The 24,866-nt window shown below is 38.1% G+C and overlaps 1 protein-coding gene across 1 annotated transcript; it reads right to left on the reverse strand.

The window, feature by feature from the left end:
• Window positions 1-28: 28 nt before the first annotated feature.
• On the reverse strand, window positions 29-6,212 carry LOC121412941 (Golgi-associated PDZ and coiled-coil motif-containing protein-like; the record flags this gene model as incomplete). Its single annotated transcript, XM_041605704.1, has 5 exons — window positions 29-1,307; window positions 2,236-2,363; window positions 3,344-3,508; window positions 4,615-4,704; window positions 6,021-6,212. Coding segments are annotated over 5 exons (1,191 nt in total), but the record flags the coding sequence as incomplete, so codon positions are not given.
• Window positions 6,213-24,866: the final 18,654 nt, after the last annotated feature.

Raw genomic sequence — 24,866 nt, forward strand, 5'->3', positions numbered from 1 at the left:
ATCTAAAGTGGTATTTTGAGTTAGCTCCATACAGTATAATCATAAAATGAGGTAAAACTTTAAAAATAATTCTTAAAAACTTTGAATGCAATTGATGTAGCTCTCTGAGCTGTGTGATTTAAAATCATCCCTTTTCAAACAAAGTAATAAATAAAATGATCTGTTTGGCAAAAAAAAAAAATCTCTAGACATCGAGTTGCAGGTAACTATAATAAATGAATAAATAAGAAACATAATATTTCATCATTAAATGAGATATTACAATTTGATAAAGAATAGTCTGTTTTCTTAAAATGTCTATGGTACTTTGACCTTTTGATAGAATCTAATAATCCGTCCCCTACCTGACTACATTGATAAAAAGTTAAATTACTTTCATAATCAGATTTCTTATTTTTCCCCTATTAATACACAGACCTGAAAAAACACTTGCCAATACTTACTAGGAAATCCACAATCAATTGTGGCTCAGTCAACAATTTTTCAACACATAAAACTAGCATTATTAGAATGATTTCAAATATATTATAAAGCTTTGCAATGATCTCCATACTAAATTCTACAATGAGTTTGACCATAAGCCCCTTGCACTGTAGATGACTGGAATGACATCCTGGTTGATAACAGTTCAAGGAATACACACAAGATATGTCTCAGTCTTCCATGTCCACCCAACAATTGCCAGCAGAATCTAGCCAGAGAAGACATGTTCACTGCCATCCTCTTCGCTATACCCACCAAATGTCTGGATGGCATGCGCAGCCATGGTGCCAACGTTCATCATGGGCGAATTGGTGGTCCCAGTGGATTTGCCAGAGCCATCATTTGAAGGACTGGTTGGTGTATTTGGACCTTCCGATGCTGCACTTGTTGCAGACTGTGCAGACATCGCTGGAGATGCCTCCGAAGACTTTACCCGTTCTGCTTCTGGCACACTCGACATCTCCTTTTCTCCATCCTGCGTGGTGGCTGTTGTAGGAGTTGAAGGTGATGAAACCTCCGGCTGCTTTAGTGGCGTTAAAGGAACGTCCTTAGCGTTCTCTTCAGGAGTTCCTGAGGGAGGACTCGATACTTGAGGTGGCTTCCCTGGAGATGAACCTTGATCCTGTTGGACAATCTCCTGGTGTTGATCAGATGTTGGTGCATTTGTGGCTACTGTGGATGAGGTGGAGGTATTGGTGCTAGCATCCTGCCTGGGCCCAGCGTGAGGTGTCCTCTGCGGTGTCTTGTTGACTGCACCTTGCTGTTGAGGGAGCTTCTCATCTTGTCCATTCGGTATCGTCTCCTCGGAAGCTGATCTGTATCTGCTGAGGAAATGGGAGATGAGTATAAATCCCTTGTAGAAAATCAATAATGCAGATTAAGAATGGTTGCCTCATGAAACCTGGAGACACAGGAGTTTATAGTTGTACAATTCCAGAACAAAAAACACTACATTTTCCAGGATTGATTCATTACATGTACATGTACATGCAGTTTCAGTACTAGACAGACCAAATACTAGTCCGTGTATTTCTGGTTCCCTGACACTTGCTCCAGCGACTATTGCTTCACTATACATTCCACACACTATTATCGTATGACTACATGTACCTTCAACCCTGGAGTTAACATTATACCCTATCCCAAACCCAACCCTAAACCTTATATATATATAAAACCCTATTGCAACCCTTCTAGGCCTATCCACTTTTTACATCATATCTTGACACTTCATAACATGTGACATCAACGGCCAAAAATTTGGAAGCTGTATTGCCTAATTGCTTTTTCCCAGAGTCTACAGCCACTTTTTAATCGGTACAACTACAAGTGAGATCCAAAGTAATCACTTTAAAAAGAAAAACACAGCGAGTAATGTTGGTATTGAGTCCATCTTTGTTGATCAATCTCTCAGGATTAACGTGAAGGAGTGACATTAAAAACAAGAAGGATACTTGTGTGCATCTAACACCCCTTTCAAACTGGCCTCTTCATTTTTCCCAAGTGAACTTTGCCAGTAAACTTCTCTGGCACGCATTCCATACTTCCCCAGTGAAGAAAAAATGCACCCTTTCGCACTGACATCTCTTCGGCACAGTATGAAAGGGGTATAATATGAAACTCTCAAATTGTCTTCACTTTCCCCTCACAACGTAATTAACCTGTTAGATACAGCTTTATAGAGGTGCCACTCGGTTCCCGTAGCCAATGGGTTATTATTTCACGCCACAGTATGTATATCACAGATCATACCTGTACCCATTCTCCATGAAAGCTTCCTCATCATCTTCATACTCCTCGTCATCGTCATCATCATCTTCGTCATCGTCGCTGTCTGAATCTGGAGCCACAAACTGGACCTTGAGCTTGATCTCGCCATCCTATGATTAAAACAAAAAAGATTATGGAGTAGAAAGAATGAACAAGTGGAGCGCCTCTGGCAGTCTCACCTGCGATTCAATATAGCAGCAGAGCTCACTTTGCAAATTGCTATAGAATAATTATTCATATAGGCCGAGATCTCAGGGGGGGATGAATCAGCCCCCCCCCCCTTGTGAGATGTCTCCAAATAACCGCCTTTTTAGGGTTAAATTACTATGAAAACTTGAAGGAAATTTACAATTTACCGCATTTTATGTAAAGCCTATTAAGTTGAATCTTCTCTGAATCACCTTTGAACAATGAAAACAAATCAGTTTGCTTGAATACATTGGTAAGCTCTAAATCAAAACAAATCCAATAGTCACTTGATAATTGATATAGTGCATTAATCCTTGAACATTCTCCTCCAGGCAAAGTGGGTGAGGGCCATTAAATGGTAATGAACAAGCAGAAAATGTTGTCTCTCAGTGCTTAACTAAAGTTGTGTTATTAGTTTCTTATGATGTTACGGTAGTTTTGTGGTGCTAGACTTCAAATGAAAATAATGGCAGGGGTTTTATAATGGTTATAATATATAGGGAAAATTTGCATATTGTGATCAAGCAACAGAAAAATTTGCATATTGTGATCAAGCAACAGAAAACCTTGCACTTATTGGGCATCATATCAAGTAAAGATCAAAGGTGTCTGTAAAAATCATTAACAGCATGCTCCATAAAGAGCTCCTCAGAACCCAATCTGCCAAATAGTTGCAATGAATTAAATCAAACTTAAATTTGATTAATCTACAAGATTCCCATCATTCAACTAAAAAATTAAGTGTGAGACAGGGACCAGGGGCCCGTTCCACAAAACTTGTAAACACACATTTGCAATAAAAAGTTAAAAGCTACTGAAATCCTCCAATCTGATTGGCTGATGCTAAATTTGTTATACTGTAACAAATCTTTATGAAACAGGGCCCCGGTCTTGGATATACCTGTTGTGAGAGTATGTCTACAGCATCAGCATGCTTCATGTCCAGGAGATTGATCCCGTTGACAGATAGGATGGCATCACCTACGTACAGCTCTTGGCACCTGTCGGCAGGGAGGTTGGGATGTATCTCAGAGATGAGGATGGGAACACCGTGTTCCTTACCACCCTGTAGGGAAAGAAGATGGAAGGGGAAATATAAGTACATGATTTTTTTATTGCATCATGAAGCCTCTTTCAGGTATGATGCCCGGGTATGAGCAAAAGATCAGCAACAGCTTTCAAAGTGTCTAGACATCTTGGGACTCATCTCTCCAACTTATGATGCTTAGAGGGATACCTTGCATCATACAATTCAAGTTTCAAACTATTAGTATCACTGAAGGCGATTACACCCCAGCCATGATATGACGATGGTTCTAATAATATGCCATTACCATGGCAAGGCTGTTTTGTAAACATCAAATTACTGCATTTTGAATCAGTCTTTCCTGTTGGACCAATGTGGGTGCCAAATCAAATGAGCAATGGCCATCAGCAGTTCCATAACGTACCATTCCCATGGCTATGTAGTTTCTGAAACATTTGAAAAGTATGTCTTACACGTATTCACTAAAGGAAAAATGTGGGTGCCAGGTCTCATGAAAATAGAAAATGGGCATTGGGAAAAACTTAAGGGGTAATTTGACCTGCAACATTTGCAACATATGACTACGCTTACTTATTCTAGTTATTCCTGTCCATGAATGTAGTCACAAAGACAAACACACAGCTTTGTACATTGAATATTTCAATATGATGAAAAAAATTATGTTAAGGCCACTACACACGTTATGACCTGACTGGTCTGCGACTGAGTGAGGGGTGATGAATCGCAAGGTAGTCATAAGCCTCGACACCGCAAACCTTACGGTCCGACTACTATGCTGTCTGAGACTCACGAATGTGCCTTTTGCTTTTTGACAAAGCAACTGAGAAAATGACGCTTACTACTGCATATGCAACGTGCATTGCATATCATGTACGCAGCGGTATTCTGTTGTATGATTGGCTGGAAGATGGATTGAGCTGCGATCTAGTTGTCAAGACTAAACATGTCAGATCCTTACGATTTTCCTTGCGATTTTTCTATGACAATTTGCGATTTGTCTATGAGGGTCTGCGACCCTCAAGCTGACAAGAGCTGTGCCATCACATCTTCCCTCACTCAGTCGCGAGCCAGTCGTAGACCAGTCGGGTCATAAGGTAGATGTTCTTAGTAATAACTGTACATACCGTAATAGACATCCCTAGGCCTTCCTCAGGTTCTTTAACCAATGTGACAGTTCTTATATCACCAACACCTCGATTGTTGATAGCAGCTTCCTGTATGAAAACAAAGTGATTTATAAGCATGTCAAATAGATGTAACAAGTGCAAGTGACAACAGGGGCCTGTTTCACTAAACAGTACTTAGTGTAACGGGACTTAGTGTCGCTGCGATGCGTCATACACTAAGACCGGTCTTACTGACGTCCTGTTGGTGCGTCAGTTCCACTAAACTGTTCTTTACTAAGTCCTGTGTGCGACGCGTCTTCAACAATAAAACGTCTGGATTTTGAGTCTACGAAGCATAATTTTGTGTCCTTCGACCTTGTGTGAAGATAAAAAGTAGTAATTTCCCACAAGTTTTCGTCTGCATCGTCTGCCACTAAAAAGTGAGAGGAGGAATTATTATGTCACTTAAACATAATTTTGACTACGGTACCATACTGTAGGAGGATAATGGGGAAGGTATGGTATTAACCTTTTTCATAAGACAAAATAGAAGTAAAATATTGAAAGTAAAATGTATGCAGTGGAAGTTGTATTTGATACCTCGACGAAAACAAAAGATTAACCAAAATTTTACCTTTTTGTTTTTTCTCAAGGGAGGAGGGGGGGGGGGTTGAGTACAAAAAATAGTGTTCATTACCCCCTCTCTCTACTATAAACATATTTGGTAGTGTACAGACAGGCAATGACATGATGTTGGGCAATTCATAAAAATAAATTAATAACAATATGCATTCGCCTCAAAAAAAATTAGGAAATGCCTAGAAAAAGAAGCAAGGACTTGCAAAGGGTCGAAATCGAAGCGCTCCCAGTTTCTGGCCACTAGGAAACATGACATTACACTAAGAACAGTTCCTACGTCTCGTCTCGACAAGACGTAGGCTACGCTTTGTATGCAACTTAGTTAAATGGGTACTAAGTACGGTACGCGTCTTAGTGGTCTTTGTGAAACTCCCGCTAAGATGCATCTTACACTAAGTCCTATAACCGGACTTATGGATGCTTAAGACGCATCTTAGCGCTTAGTGATACAGGCCACAGATATCATTGCTTATTTCCACATACAAGACAGCATACAGTACATGCATTTGTAAAAAACTGTTTTGGGGGATGAATGTGAAATTATCAATGCAATAAACTAGTCAACCATATTACGTTGTCTTTATTAAAATTCCTTCATTAATGACTAAAAAATAAAAAATAAATACCAATGAGGATAGGGATATGGATTCCATAAACTTGTGAATGTAATATGGTTCGAAATGCTGAGAGACTACATGTACATGTATTTTTTTTATAACATTACTCGCCCCCACCCCCCTTAAAAAAAATGAGACGAACACTAATATCAGATAACCACTACTCACATGACCCTCAGGTTGTGGCACGTGCCTCCTGGTTGCACGGCGCCCTCTACAGGCTCGTATCACCGTCTTGTGTCTGTGAAGATGGATTTCAGCCTCGAGTTGGTTCCACAGCTTATCATGTTCTGGTCCTCGGAGATCTCGGCCTAAGAGCTGAATCTGTTGGATCCTGTCAAATGGAGTGAGATGAAATGATTATTGGGATATTCAAAAAGCACCATGATCGAATAATCTTTAGAACAAATCAATCCATGGCATAATTTCCTTCAGCAAGTAATTCATCCACATGAACTGCACTCAACCCAGGTGAAGTGAATGGGTACACGTACAATGTACCTGGCAGGAATTTATTCCATGAAATGCCACCGCGCTGTAAAAGGCTGCAGGGCTAAAGCCAGGGTAATAAAATCCAAGTTCTTTGGAAGTGCATAGGGATGTTATGACATGTGATATGTGCTATACCAGAAATGCGTTATTACTATTATTATTATTAGTCCTTGATACACTCTTTATGCAGTATACATGTGCATGTACCTGAAGAGCTTGGCAAAAGAAATATTAAAGTATAAGAAAAGACAGGACATCACTTCCGTAGGTCATACACATGCACATAATACAAGTTACACCTGTATGTCCTATTTGGTCAGAATGTATAATACTGATCATTAAGAAGTAATATATTTTCATAGCCCCCAAAATGCTGTAGTTCACTCTTAACATTTTCGCCAAAGTTCATTGACCCTAAATGACTTTTAACCTTAATCATGTGACCTGAAACTTGCCCATGATGTTCAGTGATACTTGATTACTATTATGTATAAGTGTTTCATGAATCAGATCCATAAACTTTCAAAGTTATTATGGTAATTCAACAGATACCCCAAATTCGGCCAAAGTTCATTGACCCTAAATGACCTTTGACCTTGGTTATGTGACGTGAACCTCATGCAGGATGTTCAGTAATACTTGATTAACCTTATGTCCAAGTTTCATGAACTAGGCCTAGGTCCATATATTTTATTATATAACATTACATTATAAGTTATGACATTTCAAAAAATTAACCTTAGCTTAAACTTGGTTAACATTGGTTTGACTTTTAAAATATCTGAGCTAGAAGGTCACACTTGTCATCTGTGTCTGTGATATGTTACAAAAATGAAGCCCTGAAAAAATTGCGTTCGAAAATCATTATTTAGTGCTTCAAAAATTGAAATATAAAGTGACCGGAAACACCATCTTAATTTTATCCCATACAGTTATGTGTACTATTTATATGTAGGCATCTTATAGACATCTATTTACAAAATCGGGGTTTGCCTTGTAGTTTTAGCTTTTCATTCTCAATAATGGTTGTTTTCAGGGTTTATTAGTTCTAATACATGCACTTGTACACATGTTTCATCTTGGTTTGAGAATTTTTTAAATCGGCTGCTCGCAAAGTTAAACAATACCTTTAAGATTTTGATGTTGATTCCCCCAGCATGGTAAGTTCATTGACCCTAAATGACCTTTGATCTTGGTCATGAGACATGAACCTCAGGCAGGATGTTCAGTAACACTTGATTAACCTTATAGCCATGTTTCGACCTAGGTCCATATACTTTCTATTAGTTATGCTGTCATTTCAAAAACTTATCCTTCGGTTAAGACTTGGTGTTGACGCCGCCGTCGTCAGAAAAGCGGCGCCTATATTCTCACTCTACTTTGCAGGTGAGACAAAAATTATTAAAGAGAGTTGAATAGAATATTTGCATCAAGACGATTCACACAACCATTTTCCACTATTTCATTTCTATTTTCATTTCCAAAATATTTATCATCGCCCGGGCCATGTTGCATCTTCCATGAATAGAATAGTAATCATTCAATATTATACCATAATCTTCTACAGAGTTTGAAACCCTAGCCATCATCAAACACCCTGGGGGGGCATCCTGAAAACATACATGTACCTATTATAAGGTTGTTTTTTGGCAGACATCCACTGATTCATTCAATGTTAAGGAATCAGTGAGCCCTTGAAGTATTTTTGTTTTTGAGAGCAGCAATTTGCTTTACACATTTTAATGTACATGAAATTTAAACAAGATGGAAAGTGGGTGTATGCTGGATAATTTTTGACTGTCACAATTTTCAAAGAGATACTATTGCAGACCTCCCCCCCACACCATTGGCATCATAGAACTGTGTGGGGAAAAAAAATTCCCTTCTCCGATTTAAGCTCCTAGACAACATTAATGCGCCATCATCATCCCATTATACAGCACATTAATTCTCCAACCACCTCAGTAACAGTACCCACGGAGGGGTGTTTACCTGATGGCATTTAATTAAACCCCCAGACTGAGTAGACTCGATGGATGGCAAAGTCGTATTGAAAGCGACACATTCCAATTTGGTTCAATGTCATATCTCTTGCAGCAGTCTGCATTTTTTTACTGGAGATGGTAGCAACAATGATTGATGACCTTCACTTTGTCAGGTCATACCCTATTGAAGAATTCATACGGGCGGAACTAAAAAGATTAAATTTATTTTATTTCATTTCTGATAAATAGAAGAAGAAAGCGAAACAAGTACCATATTTCAATATACATGTGCGTGCATGATGAATCCCTATTGTTCCCATGCACCTACATGTAGTAGAAACCTGCAAACAAATTTCAGGCGAATGCTATTATGTCGTTCGCAATGAAAATGAATAATTTATTCTTGGCAAAGAAGTGTTGAATTGAAATCTAAAAGAAAACAGGACTGACTGTAGATGTAAATGTGTTTAAGATGTTCAACTACATTGTAGGAAACAATGGACAAAAGAAGTATGTATTCTCTTTATCCACAGATCTCATATCTTGCACGGGTGCTCATATCAAAGAATCAAACTCAGTATCAAATCATCAATATCAGAATGGACCCATCTCTTTCTTGTAAACAGAAAAAAGTAGTCTCTATTGACAAAAACATGTTGAAACTTCAAAAATTAAAAAAAATCAGTTTGCTACATGGTATCCCTGATTCTGCTATTAGACTGGCCAGGAATTTGACAGGAAACCTTGTATACAGGCATGTACATTTTTAATACACAAATATGCTACCGGAGGAAAACATGAAATTATGTAGGTTGTCTGTGTATTAAAATCTAGCATAATTGTTGTACATGTACATGTAGAAGAGAAAGTAGTTCGACCAGCTATCCAAACATCAAAGATTTATCCCTAATGGCTAGAAATGATGAGCCTCGGGATTGATTCTCAAGACACATGGCTCACTGCAACATCCTTTTCCTCCTTTTGTAAAATCTTGCATTACATGTAGTTTCCCTTGCGGCCATAGCAACCCAATCTAGCCACCATCAAGCACATCGGGCATTGTAGATGTCGCATCCTAATGAATCTAAATTGAAAGAATGGGCTGCCTGGGAAAGCGGCTCTGTAAAAACAAGGAAATGCATCTAGACGGTGATACGAGATACAGGGAGATGGAAGTTTCCACAGAAAACAAGCATAATTTTATACAAAAAGAGTGTTTGGCACTCGATACAAGCTCTGTCTGTAGATGGCTCAAAATAAAGGAACTAAAGAACAAATATTGGACAGGTACATGTATGATAAGAAAAAAAGATCTGCGTGACTGGAATTGAAATGCTGTCTGCCAATATCTTTGCAAAGAAACAGAGACTGCATGACTACCAAAAAAGAAAGAGTACATAAAAAACACATTCGAATTTTTATAGTCTAAAATATTGTTTCCATCTGTACCATTCTTTACTATCTCATAATCCCTACATGCATTTTTTCACACGCCTCTTATGAGAAAACAAAACATTGCAAATAAAGGTTCTACAAACCAAACCTCAAATTTGCCCACCACCCCCTCTCATGAATTTTCAATTAATTTGTGGCTCATCCGATCCTACATGTAATCTCACCCACTATCTACCATAGATATGAACAGAGGGGGAGCATTTCAAGCAGCAAATCATCAGTGTTTTCCACTTCACAAAGTTTACCGGTACCTTTATAGCCAATCAGATGATAGATTTCAGAAATTTCGGGGGGGGGGGGGGGGGTTCAAGAAAATCATCAGTGCTTTTCAATGACAAATTCAGGCTCAGCCAGTCAGATGCACTAGGATTTCGGAACCTGTAGCTTATCAACCATGGGTTAACAAGAGCCTGATATCTCAAATTTTGGGAAGATCACTTTCTTCGGTTTTAATGGCCATGCGGTATTTTGTCTGGAATTTCAGCTTTCTACCTAGAGGAAATAAAGGCAACTTATAATATAAAGGAAAAGTGCACTATTGGATAGTCATGTTTTTCACAGTAGCAAATGAATAATAAACTGGACATATTGAACAATTATAGTTGAATATTATATTGATAATACCAGGTAAGAAAAGATAACTTTGCCAGAATAGAAACATATCCCAAATAAGATAAAGAAAAACATACCGATTATCACTTTTGCTTCATACAATGTTTTGTTAAATGTTGCTAGATCTTCTTTTTATTAGTGCTTTCAGTTGAATTTTATAATGTTCTTGATAATGTCCTTTTGTATATTTTGTGAAATCTGCCAGTGGAACAGAATTTTCTATCGAAATTGTTTTCTGAGACCAAATGAGCCTTGTATCTTGAGAGTTGAAATAGAATCATAGACATTCCTAAAGATGCCTACATGTACATGTATGTGTAAATTATACGTTTTATATTTTTTACATGTATGTATATACATACATTTTAAAGCACGCAAGTGACCCAGTGTTTTTACCCCTTCTCTCTATCCGTGTGTAGAGATGGTGCCTCAAAGTCAATACATTATGTACAACATTCATGGCGTCAAGCCAATCTAACATCAAATTTTTTTGTAGAGTGCTTTAAATGACCGGGTTCCATTATCTTGAGAGCTACATGTATGTGATCAAACATGATGGAATGATACAGTCATATACATGTACATTTGTGCTTTAAAAGATAGTGAAACCCACCACGAAATATACACTCCTTTATGCCGAGTGGAGTCTTGTAGACAACAACAAGCTACAATGTTCAGTGAGCCGAAAGAAGCAAACTTGAATGTAATATTTTGTCACCTGACTTCACAATTAAATAACATGGGAGAACTTGAACAATTAAAAGTTCATTTTCTGGTGGGGTTCACTAACTTTTGAGCACCACTCTATAAAGTTCTATTTGTACACCTTTTTATAATTATTCACTATGTATTTGTGAAGTTGTGTTGGTACATGTACAAATTGTACAGTATATGAAACTTTGACCGACATAATAGTCCATATTATTCAAAATTCTGGTACATTTAAATTAAACCAATAATATGGTGAAAATGAGTAATGTGGCCATTAACTGTATCTTATACCCCTTTCATAAACCCAATTATGCGGCTAATAGCAGCATAATTTGGTGGTAAATTCGGAGGAGGACCAGAATTATCCGCATTATTTTGATGCTGCTATTATCCGCATAATAGCAGCATCGGGACCAGATTTTGACTTTATGAACGCATTTCCAAATGTGGATAAATGCCATGGTGCGGTCATAAGGTCACCCTTTTCCAACACCACCGCATCGGAGGGGGCGTGTCCAGTCATGACGATTATCCGCCTTTTTCAGGACGGGGGCTCGTAAAAATAGAGCGGATTATTTTCGGAGTTTGTGAACGCAATTTTTATTGAATTATCCGCATTACTCTTAGGCGGCTAATTGGAGGATAGGTTTATGAAAAGGGTATAGTAAACATATTTACCAATTGACATTATTAGAGTGAACACACTGTTATACCCCTTTCATAAACCCAATCAAATTGAATTAGGCGGCTAATAGCAGCATAATTTGGTCGTAAAATTGGAGGAGGACAAGAGTTATCCGCATTACTCTGATGCTGCTATTATCCGCATAATAGCGGCATCGGGATAAGATTTTGAGTTTATGAACGCATTTCCAAATAATGCGGATAATTGCCATGGTGCGGTCACAAGGTCACCCTTTTCCAACACAACCGCATCGGAGGGGGCGTGTCCAGTTGTCATGGCGATTATCCGCCTTTTTCAGGACGGGCGCTCGTAAAAATAATGCGGCTTATTTTCGGAGTTTATGAACGCAATTTTTATTGAATTATCCGCCTTAGTGTAATGCGGCTAATTGGAGGATAGGTTTATGAAAAGGGTATTAGAGTCAACACTGGATCAAACACTATGTTAAACATTTCACAGAACCAACCCTGTACATGCTGTAAACTGTATTGCAGCACTATAGTCTAAGCGCAAAAGAATAACATGCCAATATCAATAAATAATATTTTATGTTAATGCTGCTCTTGGCTTTAAAAACCAAAAACTCCTGACAGCCCCCCCCCCCTTTACTGGTCCCCGAAAACAAATTCCCCAATATCAGGAAAATGGTTAAGATTGCTGTTGATATTCTACAACTACCTGTAATTCAGTACAAATGTATGCACATTATTCAAGGTGATTTTTAAATACATTTCAAATTGTGTCTTCTAGTTTTGGGCAGTTTGAAATCCATGGAAAACTGTGTGTACTGTGTAGAATATCATTTTTTTATAACATGCGATCAGAGGTCTGGAGATGTGCTCATTTGGTATTCAATCTCACAAAATATGGGGAAGATTATCTGGAAATGTAAACATATCCAATCTTCCATGATGAGCTGCTGAGGTCGTTGGCAACCGTTTCAAACACCTTTCCAGTTTCTATAGACTGTTTATCTGATCGATGCATGATCAAGTTCATGCAGGGGCTGAAAGCGGAGGAGACAAGAGGCTGTCACAACAAGCCATTATCAAGGTACTATCACAGCATTATAACATTATTGATTGGCCTTCAACACAAACACAGCCTTGGGCCACAATGACGTTCTAACAGCATTCTAATCATCTATTATTCATGTCATTTGCGTTTTGCATCATTGCTTTTCTTTGCTTCGTGCAAGAGATGGAGCAGCAAGTGCTGGAACCGGACGGTTGAGTTTGTTACGGATTGGATTAACGATTCATGTCATTTCAAAAATGCTGGATCAACCTTCCTAGGGATAATTATAACAGGGAATACATTTCCATGATTATCAGAGGAAAATTTCCAGTAGTGATAATATTAATTTGAATTGAGTTAAATTCAAAGTACAATGGCATCCAAGCAAGGGGGCTGTAACAGGGGGAACAATTTCAAACTAAACATTCATGGCACCAATTTCATTTGGAGTTTATACTTGTTCCAAATGTACAGTTTGGGAATGAGCAATTATTGAAGTACATGCCTCTGAAATATTCAATCGTCAAGGTCCCGCTTCATATCGTTTTCAGCTTAAAGGAGAATGAAACCTTCAGAACAAGATGGTGGTGGTGGTGATTTTTTTTTCACCTGATTGCTAATACCCCTTTCATAAACCCCATTAAAATGAATTAGGCGGCTAATAGCAGCATAAGTTGGTCGTAAAATTGGAGGAGGACAAGAGTTATCCGCATTACTCTGATGCTGCTATTATCCGCATAATAGCAGCATCGGGACAAGATTTTGAGTTTATGAACGCATTTCCAAATTATGCGGATAATTGCCATGGTGCGGTCACAAGGTCACCCTTTTCCAACACAACCGCATCGGAGGGGGCGTGTCCAGTTGTCATGGCGATTATCCCCCTTTTTCAGGACGGGCGCTCGTAAAAATAATGCGGCTTATTTTCAGAGTTTATGAACGCAATTTTTATTGAATTATCCGCATTACTCTTAGGCGGCTAATTGGAGGATAGGTTTATGAAAAGGGTATTAGAAGGCATGAATGCTTGTAAGCAAGCAACCAGAGGACCGACGGCTTAATGTCCTCTCCGAAACACAGATAGATGATGTGAAAACACAAAAATCATAGAAACAGATCAATAAAAGTTTGAGAGAAATCGAACAAATAATGAGGTTATGAGCATTTACTGCGATCCCTAATGCTATGGAGATCCTCAAATTGGCAATGCAACAAAGATGTGTGATGTCACTTGTGAACAACTTTACCCATTATTTTAGTATATATTGCCTCTTTTATTACATCTATCTGTAGATCATGTGTTCTTTCTATAGGAGGGCATGTAATACAGATTATTAAAGAATACATCATGGATAAAAGTTTGCATCACCATAAGAAAAAGCTAAAAGAGACATTTTGGAGGTATTTTATAGTCCATCAAAGGGAAAATTGTTCACATGTGACGTCAAGCATCCTTGTCGCATTGCCAATGGGAGGATCTCCATAGCATTAAATAGCAATATTCAAATGCTTATAACTTTCTCATTGTTTGTCCGATTTTTCTCAAACTTTCGTTGATCTGTTTCTTTGATTTTTCTGTTTCGATACAAGCCCACTTATTCCAAAGGTTTCATTCTCCTTAAAGCCAAAGGGGAGCAAGGAATAATCATCAACACACATGACTCGTTTTTGTTTTTGTATAATGTACATAAATGTTTATTGGACGTGCTACCAGTAAACAAGAAGATGGTAGGGACGAAAGAGAGGAATGAAAACAATAGCAATGGAATTTGTACACAGAACATGTAGATGACCAAGAAAGAAGACCCTGGCTTGGTAAACAAGAACATTGTGACCTTTGAAAACAGAACAAGGTTTGCAAACACCTAGTGGTTCTGAAGCTCCAACTAATCCTAGCTTAAAGAAGTTGAGTCCACAGATCCAATATACATCTGTATGTCTTCCGTGAAACTCAATTTGCATTCCGTAAAGCCTTTCTGTCAAAGGAAAGTCTAATATTGTTTTCACAAGTGGAGACGACTGAACTACTTTGTAAGCTTTCCAGCCATGTCTGGGTTGCTTCAGGAGTACATGTAGGTGCAAGAATTCGCCTCTTTGATCACACTCCGATGCATGCATAATTTTACATTCAGACACAATGCAAGCCACTTGCTGTGCTGTGTTAAGAGCATGCAGGGTGTTTCAAATAGGCCTACTTTTTGTTATAAAGTAGACAAACTTTGATATGAATCAAAGGAAGGCAAATTAAATGTTTTTGCAGCCATTATTATCAAAGTTGTGAAGTAAGTTGTAATGCCTAATGGGGTTTTCTTTTACTAGCTGAGCAATGAAGGTTTTTTTTTCTTGCAGAAAAATTTCAGGCCAAAATCTTCATGTAAGGATATCATTAAAATTATAAGGCTTGTCCTACTTGGTTACTGGGGGAAAGTCTCATAATTTACCCCTTCATACCCGAGAACTGTTCGCTATTCATATTCATAGAAAATCCAGAATTTCTGTTGTTCTATTAGTTATTCCTGTTTAATACTCCCTATGTAGAGTCAATGATCCCTTTTACTAGTCACCGCCTTGTCAATGTCTATATCAATGTTTATACAACCTGAAATATATTAAATTAAACAAATTCAAATGTACACTGTATGTTCTGAAGGGTATTTGTTGGAAGAGAAAACATTGGTACATATACATAAACATTTTATGTAGATGCATCCGAAGCCTGTCTCAGACTAGTTTTATTGGTTACAAGAAGACCTTATACAATAAAAACAGATAACATGTCACCGTTTGCACATTACATGCATAATCATGTAATTTGTTCCCCTTCTACCTTCATGAAGAACAATCTCTCCAACCCACTCATCCCCCCCCCCTGGCAATGTCCTCTCATCTCCTTACCACTCACTTTATAGTACAGACAACCATCACATCCCCACACTCCTGTTCACTTGTTCACATTTCCTACCCCCCCCCCCTCCCTCCACAACCTGACAAGAAGATTGCTTCTCAGATGCCAATATCTGCAGCACACGAACCAACCCCAATTCTCTTGATATATATGTTATTGTCCTGTCATCATGTCCCAGATCTGGCCAGCTTGCAACCCTTCCAGATTAAAGATAATTTATCCCTTCTCTTTCTCCTAAAGGGTGTATGTAGGGCATCTATCACATGGCTAATCAGTGGAAGAGGGCTGAAAGCTTCGCATTCTTTGGGACTGTTCAAATCAGGCGAGTTGCGGAAGCTTAGAATCACAAGACGAATTAACTATCAAATGATTTCTACAGGAGGGTTCATTTAAAATGAGTTTTATTTTTATTATTAAAGTTGTCTTTCCCCCTTGTTTAAAAGACCTGCCACTATGTAGCATAATTGTATAATGTACTGTTTAACCAATATATCATGGAGTGAACACAATGTACAAGGTATGAACTGAAAGTTAGCAATGAGCAATGAGAAAGGGCATCATAGAATAACGATTATGGTCAGGTATTAAAGGACAAGTCCACCCCAACAAAAACTTGATTTGAATAAAAAGAGAAAAATTCAACAAGCATAACACTGAAAATTTCATCAAAATCGGATGTAAAATAAGAAAGTTATGACATTTCAAAGTTTTGCTTCATTTCACAAAAACAGTTATATGAACGAGCCAGCTACATCAAAATGAGAGAGTCGATGATGTCATTCACTCACTATTTCTTTTGTTTTTTATTGTTTGAAATATGAAATATTTTGATTTTCTCGTCATTGTCATGTGAAATGAAGTTTCATTCCTCCCTGAACACGTGGAATTCCATTATTTTAACATTTTGTGCTTCAGGCAAGGAGGTCCCAATCATCAAATTCGTAAAAATTGAAATATTGTATAATTCAAACAATATTAAAAAACAAAAGAAATAGTGAGTGAGTGACATCATCAACTCTCTCATTTGGATGTAACTGGCTCGTTCATATAACTATTTTGTTAAAAATAAGCGAAACTTTGAAATGTCATAACTTTCTTATTTTACATCCGATTTTGATGAAATCTTCAGCATTGTACTTGTCTGATTTTCTCTATTGATTCAATCAACATTTTTCTGAGGTGGACTTGACCTTTAAGCTTGATTTGCAGAATCACATTGCAAAATAAAACATTTTATCAAGTATTTCATTATGTTTCAAAGAGTCATACAATTATATAAGAGCAACAAAATAAAATATCTTAATCACAAACTAAACATCTCCGGAAACACGATTCTGGGGTGAAACTTATCACACATACAATCAACTCTTTATCCATCTTTCTTGGCTCGCCTCAGAAAGGCAAATTTGAGGCATCCCGGATGAGAGAAGGCGAGAATGTAACATTAGACTACAGTGCCTTTATAATAAACTGGAGTGTGCCAGCTCAATTTCTCATCAATGCCATTAAATTACATGAAATCTTGATGTTCCATATGAGATTGAGTACATTTTTCAAGGAATGGAATACTTTATAAACCTTTTACTAGCCTCTATGCTCTGGACAACTATATTTCTGTAATGGCATCAACTGTATGCCTGTACTATGAAAAGTGCAACAAAAGGCAACACAGAGAAATGCAAGGAAAGAACTTGCTACTATTAAAGTATTCATTATGAAAAAGTGCAGTAAAAACAGTGCTTGGTATAAAAAGAGAAAAGATAAAGGAAATAAAATATGGGTGAGCTTAAGCATGAGTAAAATCTTTCATAAGGATAACAGAACGTTATACAGTAAACAAATATATCAGGCTTTGAGAAAGTATAGTGTGGAATTATTCATTCGAGGTTGGTCTAGCAATTACTATTTTTCCCAAGGGGCGAAGCCCCGAGGGAAATATAGTAGTTTTGCCAGTCCAACCGAGGATTGATAATTTCCACTATGCTTTCGAATGAACACCTGATATATTTGTTTTATATCCTACTTTTAATAATTTATAACCAAAATCTAAGCGCTGAGCATGTTAAGTCCCGTAACTTACATTGAAATTACCTACTTTTTTCAAGCTACCACGCTCAGCGGAACACAGATAAGTGCCTGCGCCGACGCAACAGGACTTGCCCTGGAGAGAGAGCTCGCTGGCCGGTGCGCACGAGAGTTTAGCTAAATATCCAGTTTTCTAAAATAATGACATCAGAATATTGGTATAGCGAAAAATATATCGAGGTCTGACGTCACGCAACATCATAGTTGAAATATAATTGGTCACATGATGCTATTTGAACCAATCACTATACAGGATTCAATCTATGTAGGATATAATACAAAATACTGGAGTTAATTGTGTGCTGCTATATCAGGCAATGTTTTAAAGGCCTTTTCCTTGTAATTAGGTTCCATATTTGTAGACTGAGCAGACAATGTACGCATAATGTGTGTAATGCATGGTTGTAAAGTTTCAAGATGACATGAAAATCTTGTAAAGTTTCTATTTTTACTTGGCACTGACCAACAAAGCCAGAAAATATTTAAACAGGTAATGGTACTTGTACTTGTAAATCAGGTCTGGATTCCAGACTATAGTTGAACACCCTCTCCTCGATGACAACTTTAAGACACTGTTCTCACTACCTACCTTCCTTAAACTAGATTAGTGGAAACTAGTCTAACTTGTAATGAGAATGGTCGAATCGATCTTCCATACCAGTTCATAAAACCACCTCGCGATGTAGTTTTCAAGATCACTTTGCCTTGTTTAACTGGTCTTCGCGCAGGTGAGGATACAATCATTCTTCAGGAAGTGATCTTCACACATTTTGAGCACGCTACTCCACACACTGTGTGTGAATGCCTATGCTGCGGTTTCAAATTTCGCGCGAAAAAGTGTCACCCCACTGACAGCGTTCCTGTAGCAACAAATATACTTGAGGCGATTTTGAAAACCACTTTCGGATGATCAAATGGGAATGCTTGCAAAGCGATCTTCCAAACAGGTTTCCTGAACCGGTTTCCAGTAAAACTAGTTTTATAAAGTGTAATGAGAATGAGGTCTAATACATCTCTTCGATCCTACCACTCCTACTACAGTTCAAGAGCCAGCAGCTTGGGTAGAATATTGCAGTTACACCTATTGTTTCGCTCTCAAGGGACTTTCATCTTGGGTCAAATTTGATTTCTTCCTGTTTCTTCTTGGGTTTCCTCATTAGGAAAAGTGTGAAACTGGGGGGTGTTTCACAAAGATTTAAGCATGACTTAGAGTTGCACTTTATAAATGTCCAGTTGCACGCAGTATAAAAGGCATAACCACATGGGTCATATCATGCCAAGAGGATGCGCACTACTGCGTATTGATCAATAAGATTGTGCATTGCATATCATGTGCGCATTGCATATCATGTACGCATTTGCATTTAAGTGTGACTTAAGTCATACTTAAGAATAATTCTTTATGAAAGTGAACACCCCCCTGGTAATGTTTATTTCAGTAGCATTTGGAGAATGGAAAGTTAATAAACCAAGAAGTTGCCTTCAGGAAGATTTCATTCCTCTATTTGAACACTTTTAGTACTAAATACCAATGGTGGATGCACCCGTCATTGGAACTCTGCTTATCTTTCACTTTGGAATTTAAGTTTATTTTTCAGATCAATTCTTTCATATTTCCCACAGTATTTTGTGGGTTCCTTGTTCCTTTCAAGTGTGTAAAGCATTGCTTACAACGGAAGACTGGAAAACCATGTCCAAAATAAATGAAACAAATGAATTTGTCAGAGCTGTCAACCATTTGTGAAAGAATATTCTTTCTTTTTATCCTTTTTCCAAGCCTAAAATCATATTTTACTTCAAAATAGAATCATATTTCTTACAAGTTTCTTAATCATATTCCTAGGGGAAAATCCTTCAAACATGTAATGTCACATTCCCCTTGAAAATCCAATAAAGCATAAAATCACTACTAACTGGTAGCACTAAGTTTTTATCCATCCATGTACCGTACACAATTGATGTCTCCCAGTATGACGTATATTTATCCATAAAAACATACACTATTTTATCACCAGAAGGTATCAAAGCATAAATCAAAAAGCCATTTACAAGTGTATTTTCAGTTTTTATGTTTTGTTATGGAAAAATCCTAAATATTTATCCAATCTCTGTTTGGTGAAGTGCTTGCATGCGGCAAGGTCATAAATAACATCCCAGCCACTCATTAACCATGTACATGTATAATCAAGAGGTGGTTTCAGACCGCCTCGAAGTTCGTCAGTTCCAGGTATTCTCTGATCGGGAAATTTACCCCGATCAGAAAATACCAGGTAATTTGCGCCTTGCCTGCTTATCAGACCATACTGCGCATGCTCGTAACTTCAGGAACTTATCCCAAAGAGTATGTTTCGGGGCGGTGTGAATGCAGGAATAATCAATGGGTATTTTTTAGCCTAAAAAAGTTCTCGTAATTTAACAGGAATTATTATGATCGAGGCAGTTTGAAACCACCTATTGCCTAAAAAGTAAAACACAGAGAGAAAATGTCAATAACACAATGTCAAATCAAAATAAATCTTCAAATTCTCATGTATTTGCCTTTCACTGCATCCTCTTTGGAACCAAGCACCTTTTTATGACCAAGGAGTGTCCAAAGTTATGGAGCACTTCATGTGCATATTCTTTTGAGTCTGGGTGATTATGAGCTACATGTAAAAATGCATTTTTAAGAATTCTCAGATACAAGCTAATCTCCGATGGGTAAAAAAAATAATCAAAAGACGATTGGGAAGAGGGATGGAGACTGAATGGGTAAACCAAGACAATGGTACACGTAATGTAGCGCATTCATATGATACGCATGTAAATATCAGTCCTGAGAATACATTTATGCAAAAGAACACATGTTTCGGCTTCTTTCTGCTCAATTAAGAAACGTAAATGGAAATGAAAATGTGTATTCCTATGCAAGGTGAACCTACATGTAATGCAAATACCAGCCAGAGACCCACAGTAGTTCAAAGTTGTCAATTAATTCTCATTACATGTACCTGCACATGCATGTTATGGGAACATTACAGAGCTGCCAACCTAAACAGGAACATTTCAGTATTAATAAAGCTGAAAATCAGTATTTTGGTAAGGGAAATCAGTATTTTCAAAGAAATACCATACAACACATAAAACTGAAACTTTAGAAATCAGTATTTTGCATGAAACCATCAGTATTCTTCTCATTTTTCAGTACTAAATACAAAATCCATACTACTTGGCAGCTCTGACATTAGCATGTACTTGTTTGCAGTTTTTGTTGTACAGTGATGTTTCATAAAACTTGTTACAATAACAGATTTTCAGTAGTTGACGGTTATTATTGGTACTGAAAATGAAATTCTTCATTCTGATTTGCTGATAGTTAACTTTTTATAGAAATAGTGCGTTTATGAGACGGGACCCTGAGGCTGTGATCTAAAGTAGATGTGAAAATGTTAAAAATGCACAGTCTGACTGAAAATGTATTTTGCTGCTTAGACACAGTTCTCTCTACCTTCCTAAAAGCGAATAGTGGAAACTAGTTGATGTGTTATGAGAACAGTCAAAGCAGTCTTGGAAGCGATCTTCCAAACTGGTTCATAAACCACCTTGCGATGTGGTTTTTGAGAATGCTTTGCCTCGTTCATCTGGTACGTAAGTGAGGACACAACTGTTCTTTGGGAAAAAGGAAGGAAGGAATTTTGAGCATGCTACTCCACTGTGTGTAGAATGCCTACGCTGTGGTTTTGAATTTTACGCGAAATCTGTCATCTCACTGAGAGTTTTCCCATAGCAACAAGATCGCTTTATGTGATTTTGAAAACCACTTTCATGTGATCAAATGAGAATGCTACATGTAGCAAAGCAGGCAAAGTGATCTTCCAAACTGGTTTCCAGAAAAATTACACATGCAGTTTTAGACATTGTCAAATACCTCTATGCCATTTTGTGGTAAGGGGGGGGGGGTAGCAGAAGTGTACAAAAACACTTTAAACTTGTGATGAAATTGGTGTCTTGTACACTGTACATACGTGTACACACATCTCAACCAATCCCATCCCCCTGTATTTTTGTACACAATACTACATGTACCTCCATTCAATAAAATACATGTACTATCAAGATCAGAACCCTGAAAAGAAAACCTACACAGATGGTGGACACCTTAATAATTAATCCCCTCCACAGCAAATTAATTACCCTATATTCTTTAATAAGTAGAAGCCGTTCCCTACTCCCCGGCTCTGAAATGAGTAATCATCAAGGGTTGTAGTACACCAAAGTCGCACGTGCTGACATTTATCATGGAAAGGTATAAATATTTAATGGAAAGAAAAGTCAATATTTCAATACCAGACTTCCACAACAAGTCACGGTGAAATTTCATTTTTTATCAAATTTGGATAGCACGACCCACTATTACCATGGGATAGGATAGCAAATGGGAGAGAGAGAGAGCAGTAAAATGGGGGAAGTTCAGTGGCTGAGGAGGGCTAATTGGAAGGAATTCTCTATCACCTGCCGGTAATCATAATAATTTGAAGCTGGGAAGGGTGTTGGGGGTACTTGTTGAAAGCACATATTGACATTTCTTCGATGGGAGGAATTATGAAAGGTCATCAAAATTGTGATTAAGATTGAGATTTGAAATAAAAGGAACTGACAGTGAAAGACACTACATGTACATGTAGGCCTACATTCCAACAGAGATGTGTACATAAAATGTAGAAAATTTCAAAATGGTACATTTCATCAATGATGTATTCCATTGCACCTTTTGTTTCTGGAGTAGGAATGAATTACTGATTATCAGAGCTTGGGTATTCTGTACAAAACATCAGTTGCCACTTGCCAGCAAGATCTTTACAGAGTTCAGTTGGCCTTGTGCATTTAAGGTAAACACATGTAGATCAGTGAGCCTGTGGATCCAGAGACACGTAAAAATTATGATCAGAAACATCCAATACACTTAGTACACATGTATGCATGTACATTGTTGTATGTACACGTACACTTCTTGTACCGTGTACAGACCATGTACATGTACATGCATGCGAACCCATCCTCAACCCCCCCCCCCCCCCCCCCACCACCCTTCCTCCTCTGTGCCTGACAAACTTGTCTTTATGACTATAAGAACCATGTTTGGAAGCCCTAGACTATCCAACACGTCACACACCTTGGGAAGGCTGGGTCAATACCAGGCATTTACCAATCAATTCAATATTTACATTTCACCATGAGAGAAGGTGACAGGTGCCAATGTTCCAATTTGAACGAGACTGTGAATTATTGCCATTAAAGAAAGTACATTGTATGTACACTCCCCTCCAAAAGTTTGGGAACACCTGCCTTCAGTGTATGTTTTTTTCAAACTTTGATAGACTTTACTGAAGCTAAGCCTCATAGTACAGCTGTATTTTTGTCTTAAATTGAAGGCTATACACCAGTGTACATTTTATCATCGATTCAAACAAATTAAAAGCTCTTAGGAGACGTGCAGCTGCCAACTGCCAAGGTGGGCAGGCTATCAATCAAGATGGCATTCTCTAAAAAATGCTAACTTCTTTTAACATTGTTCTGTTTGGGGTTCTACTCTGAAATTTTTCCCATTATTTTGTGATGTCCTCAGAATTTGTTGCTCAGTATTGTTCATAAGACAGTTAATTTATGGAAATCTGCATCTTTATCCTGGAAAACTGACATCTGAACTTGACAAATTCCTAATCCTTTTATAAAGAAAATCCATGAAAGTGGAGTTGACATCAGTGCAATTCGAAATTCATGAACTCAAAAGTTATTGAGAGTTTTTTACACTTATTCCAGTGCACCTTCATTCATTTTGCCTATTCAGTTTTTCTTAGTCAGAAGTCAGTCACAAAATTAAAATAGGCTAAGACAAGACAGCTTTCTTTGGAAACACGTCAGTCAATTGTAGTTTTGAGGAAAGAAGGCTACTCGATGCGAGAAATAGCCAGGAAACTCAAGATCAGTATCCATGCTGTTCACTACAGCCTGAAATGCAAAGAGGCCACTGGGTCTAATAGGGACAGTAGACGAAGTGGTAGGCCAAAACAACATGTCCTGCTGAGATTAATACATTCGGGTGAGCAGTCTACGCAACCGTTGCCTGACTTGCCCACAGATTACAGCTGACCTCAACAACACCCATGAGATGCCTGTATGTTCTTCAAATGTTAGAAGACGCGTCTCTGTGAAGCAGGACTGATGGGCCGTGTGGCTTCAAGGAAACCACTCCTCAAAGAAAAGAACCGGAAGAAAAGGCTTGCTTGTGCTAGCAAGCATAAAGACTGGTCTTTGGAGCAGTGGCAGAAGGTTCTTTGGTGTGACGAATCAAAGTTTGAGGTGTTTGGCAGCAAGCGAAGTACCTATGTGAGATGGAGAAAGGGAAAAAAGATGCTACCCCAGTGCATCAAGCCAACTGTGAAACATGGTGGTGGTAACGTCATGGTTTGGGGTCGCTTTGGTGCAGGAAAGGTAGGTAGCTTGCACAGAGTAGAGGGTATCCTCAACCAGCACTGCTATCATTCAATCCTACAACGGAAGGCCATCCCTTCTGGGAAACGCCTGATCGGAGAAGGATTCGCTTTCCAGCTAGACAATGACCCACAACACACGTCAAGTACAGTCCGACCTCTCTTATCCGGCCTCCCCTTATCCGGATCTCTCTATTATCCGGACGCACGCTTGCCGAGATTTTTTTTTATTTATTTTTTTAATCTAGTATCGGTACGTGAGGAAATGAGATCTCAATCTAAACTCAATCCTATACGTAAACTCACTTTGATTCCATATATTTCCCAACATAGTCACCCTACACCAAACATATTTTTCATGAATATATCTCACCCAAATCACTAAAAGAACTTTAGGAATAATAATTTCCAGTAAATCAGGGTGCAGCGCAAACATTTCATCACGTTTGTCTTTTTGCTTTCGCGGGAAAAACATAACACATCTCTTGCTAGCTAACTTTAGGCCTCAATACGGACAGCGCCATCTAGCATGTTTGAGCCTACAGTCAGTGTAACAATGGCTGACATCGCGAAGCTGCGATACCCGCCGCGATGATC

This window comes from Lytechinus variegatus, chromosome 4 (genome assembly GCF_018143015.1).
Source record: "Lytechinus variegatus isolate NC3 chromosome 4, Lvar_3.0, whole genome shotgun sequence".
Lineage (NCBI taxonomy): Eukaryota > Metazoa > Echinodermata > Echinoidea > Temnopleuroida > Toxopneustidae > Lytechinus > Lytechinus variegatus.